The sequence below is a fragment of the Limulus polyphemus genome, unplaced genomic scaffold (genome assembly GCF_000517525.1).
Source record: "Limulus polyphemus unplaced genomic scaffold, Limulus_polyphemus-2.1.2 Scaffold12616, whole genome shotgun sequence".
Classification (NCBI taxonomy): Eukaryota; Metazoa; Arthropoda; class Merostomata; order Xiphosura; family Limulidae; genus Limulus; species Limulus polyphemus.
In genome coordinates, this window is record NW_013678226.1 from 7,036 (window position 1) to 10,856 (window position 3,821).

The window sequence follows — 3,821 nt, forward strand, 5'->3', positions numbered from 1 at the left end:
TCGTGTAATACTGATAGAACAACAGAAGTTTTGGTGAGATCAATTAAAGTCAACGGTAAGTGTTACGATACACAGGTAAAGTGGTACATGTTATTCACTGAACCTCTGGTGTAATACTGATAAAACAACAGAAGTTGCGGTGAGATCAATTAAAGTCAACGATAAGTGTACGGTACACTAAACTAAACCTCTTGTGTAATACTGAGAAAACATAAATAACTTAGTAAACGAAAAATATAACAGGATGTTGTATATATTTTGTCATTAATTACCCAAGGTTTTTTTATCTTTACAAAAAGTTAGACAAATATTTTCTGAGTGTTTATTGAAGTGAACTAATACTAAGGGTGTTTTACTGTTGAACAACATGGATGATACAATTGACATCATGTTTTTTGTTACTTGTGTGTTGGCAGTTTTTTTGTTTTTATGCAAAATGTAAACAGTAAGTGTTTTTTTTTCTAAGGAAGCAGTTTTTTTAGAGATTTTACTGACTGATTATTACTCTTTATTACATAATATGAAGTATGGCAAAAAACTGAGGGAAAACTACAGACAACTGAAATTAAGATATGGTGACAGTATAGAGACAAATGAAAGCCATCTGCTGTTGGTAAGTCTTGAACCATTATTAGTGATGGTATTTTGTATGGAAATATTTTCATGTTGACAACAGTGCTTTTTAAGTCAACATATATAGTACTTGTTCAACTTACTACATGAAATATATGTATTACAACTTTATTGGTAATTGTTTTTTAAATTTTGTACATATAATAATTTTTATAGGGTGTTTCCAAAAAATAATTTCCCTGATTTTGAAACATTCTCTAACTTCCAAATAGTCACCTTATAAAGCTGTATAGACAGTTATTCATGTTTGTTGTAGTGATTTAATATATAGCTGTATCATTTAAACAAAACTGATATTTGTTATGTTATTTAAAAAAATTTAGTCAGAACTTGTAGTTGTGTTTGTCCAGAACATTGCAGCCTAATTGTAACTTAAAAACAAGGAGAACAAAATACACCAAAGTACAGGTACTGAAATTCTGTCTCGTTCAACATCTTTACAGCATAAATGTATATATAATGAACAAACAGAGCAGTATCAACCACAGTAAAGATGATGAAACATTTGTTTTATTTTATAGATTTTAGTGATAACAAAAGGAATATTTGTGCGTGGCATATGTATTGTATGTTTAACCACGTGTTTTTGGTATCGTATTACATCTACTGATAATTAAGAAACATACAGTTCTTATAACTTGTTTATTTATGTCAAATAAACTTCATTTATTGGCTTGAAACAGTGGTTCTTAACTTTTTTGGGAAGCCGCACTCATTTGGGTTTACAGAATATGTCCTCACACCCCTTGCCTTTCGGGATTTGTTAATAGTTCTCTCTCTTACATTTAGTTATATATCATATATAGCCAATAGAAAATCAATGTTTCCATCTATCGATTGACGTATTATATTACTGTGTTCTGAACAGATAGGTTTCAGTTATAACAGAAGCTTCATTCTTGTGGGAACTTTAACGACTAGCTTGGAGAGAATTTATAACGCCCATTGATGCATAGTTACAGTTGAGAAGTATAGAAAGTTTACCATCAACTTGCTATCAAGTGATCTCAAGAGTCTGAGGGAGAAACCCTATTTGTAATGGAAATGCTGATAGGTTTCACACCCCTAATGGGTGTGTGCACCTCAGGTTAAGAAATGCTGGCTTCAAAAAAAGAGGAAATTAGAAAGCTAGTTGAGTGAGAAAAGAATGATCTTGGATGGAAGTAAACCTATACATCTGCTCTGAAACATAAAGTGAATAATCAATTATATTTTTTGATAAATGTAATTCATTAAAAGTGTGATTAAAAAACATTATTTTTAATATGATACAGGACTACACGAAAATGACAGCCAGAGTGGCTATGGACTTCACCGGAAGGTTCAGTAGAGTAGTGAGCAATCCCCAAGAAGTCAGGGCTATAGCAGCAGCTGAGGCTCGAGATTGGAAGGTAAGCTAGAGTTGAAGTATATATGAGTAAGTGTAGCATATGCATGAATCATATATATGAGTAAGTGTAGTATGAATCATGTATACGAGTAAGTGTAGTATGAATCATATATACGAGTAAGTGTAGTATGAATCATATATACGAGTAAGTGTAGTATGAATCATGTATATGAGTAAGTGTAGTATGAATCATGTATACGAGTAAGTGTAGCATGAATCATGTATATGAGTAAGTGTAGTATGAATCATGTATATGTCTAGAGCAAAGAAAAGTTTAAATATTTTATTAAAGTTTGTGAAATCACAAGCTTCAACTTAAAAGCTACAATAAAATAGCCTCAAAATGCAGACATTTTTTGTTCTCAGAAAAATTGTTCCTTATATTACCTCGATAACCTTGTTTACAAATTTAATGTAAAAGGGAACAAAAAGTATGACACTCTTTCTCGTTTTTTTTAAAATTATGTAACTCAATTATCCAAATAAACCAAAAGCTTGGAAGCTGCTATGATTGAACCAGATTTTTAAAATTCTTTGTATGAAAATGCAGATATGATTCATGCGCATGCTACACTCACTCGTATACACGATTCAGACGCATGCTACACTTACTCATATACACAATTCAGGCGCATGTTACACTCACTCATATACACGATTCAGGCGCATGTTACACTCACTCGTATACACGATTCAGGCGCATCTACACTCACTCATATACACGATTCAGGTGCATGCTACACTCACTCATATACACGATTCAGGTGTATGTTACACTCACTTGAAAAAAGGTTGCCGACCACTGGTCTAAAGTATTGTTCCACATGCACGAGTTGACAATGATAGGATTATGTCTTGAAATACAGATCATTGCAGCCCGGCATGGCCAGGTGATTTCGGCGCTCGACTCACAATCTGAGGGTTGCGGGTCCAAATCCCCATCCCACCAAATATGCTCACCCTTTCAGCCATGGGGGGTGTTATAATGTGATGGCCAATCCCACTATTCATTGGTAAAAGAGTTGGCAGAGGGTGGTGATGACTAGCTGCCTTTCTCTAGTCTTTCACTGCTAAATTAGGGACGGCTAGTGCAGACAGCCCTCGTGTAGCTTTGCCGTGACATCCAAAACAAACAAACAGATCAATGCAAATGCAAAGAATCAAAGAACTTTTATTTCTAGTTTAAGGTATTGTAAATTCTTATACCTTCCATGTTCATTCAAAACCATATCTAATACTAAAGAACTTACTTCACTTAACCCTGTAGCCAACTGTCAGAAGATCACTCGAAGAATAAAAAAAAGCTACAAATCTTGAAAGAAGTTTGCTTAACAGATTTAGTTCAAATTATTTACTAAATTCTGTCCATGTTGTTTTTTTATTGCAAATCTACACAGTGGATTATGTGCACTCTGTCTACTGCAGGAGTTGAACCTTGGATTTTAGTGTTGTAACTCCATAAACGTAAGGCTGACCCACCAGAAAATAATAAGTAACAGAAAAATTCGTACACATTTTGAACTAAAACATTTTGGTCTCCTATTATTAGATGCCAATTTTCACAAACTTCCAGCTGTGATTATACAACAGGTTCAACAGGATCTCGGGTCAATTATTTTTTCTGTTGAAAAATTTAGCATTGTGTTGGGTCAGTGATAATCATATAATTATTAATACCGGTACATGTATTTTAAATGTGTATGTTTATTTACATACAAAAAAATCAATAGTTCGACCAGTTTGATATTTTTCCCTGAAATTGATCTTAAGATTCTCCGTAGCCGTGACACTTTCCTTT

The 3,821-nt window shown here is 33.4% G+C and overlaps 1 protein-coding gene across 1 annotated transcript in view; it reads left to right on the plus strand.

The window, feature by feature from the left end:
* The window catches only part of LOC106477044 (growth factor receptor-bound protein 14-like), a 7,912-nt gene extending 5,640 nt beyond the window's left edge, over positions 1 to 2,272 (plus strand). Inside the window, exons 3-4 of the mRNA XM_022380753.1 lie at positions 527 to 613; positions 1,908 to 2,272. Of these exons, the coding sequence (XP_022236461.1) occupies positions 527 to 613; positions 1,908 to 2,033 (213 nt within the window). The 3' untranslated portion in view covers positions 2,034 to 2,272. The remainder of the gene's footprint in view (positions 1 to 526; positions 614 to 1,907) is intronic.
* Positions 2,273 to 3,821: the final 1,549 nt, after the last annotated feature.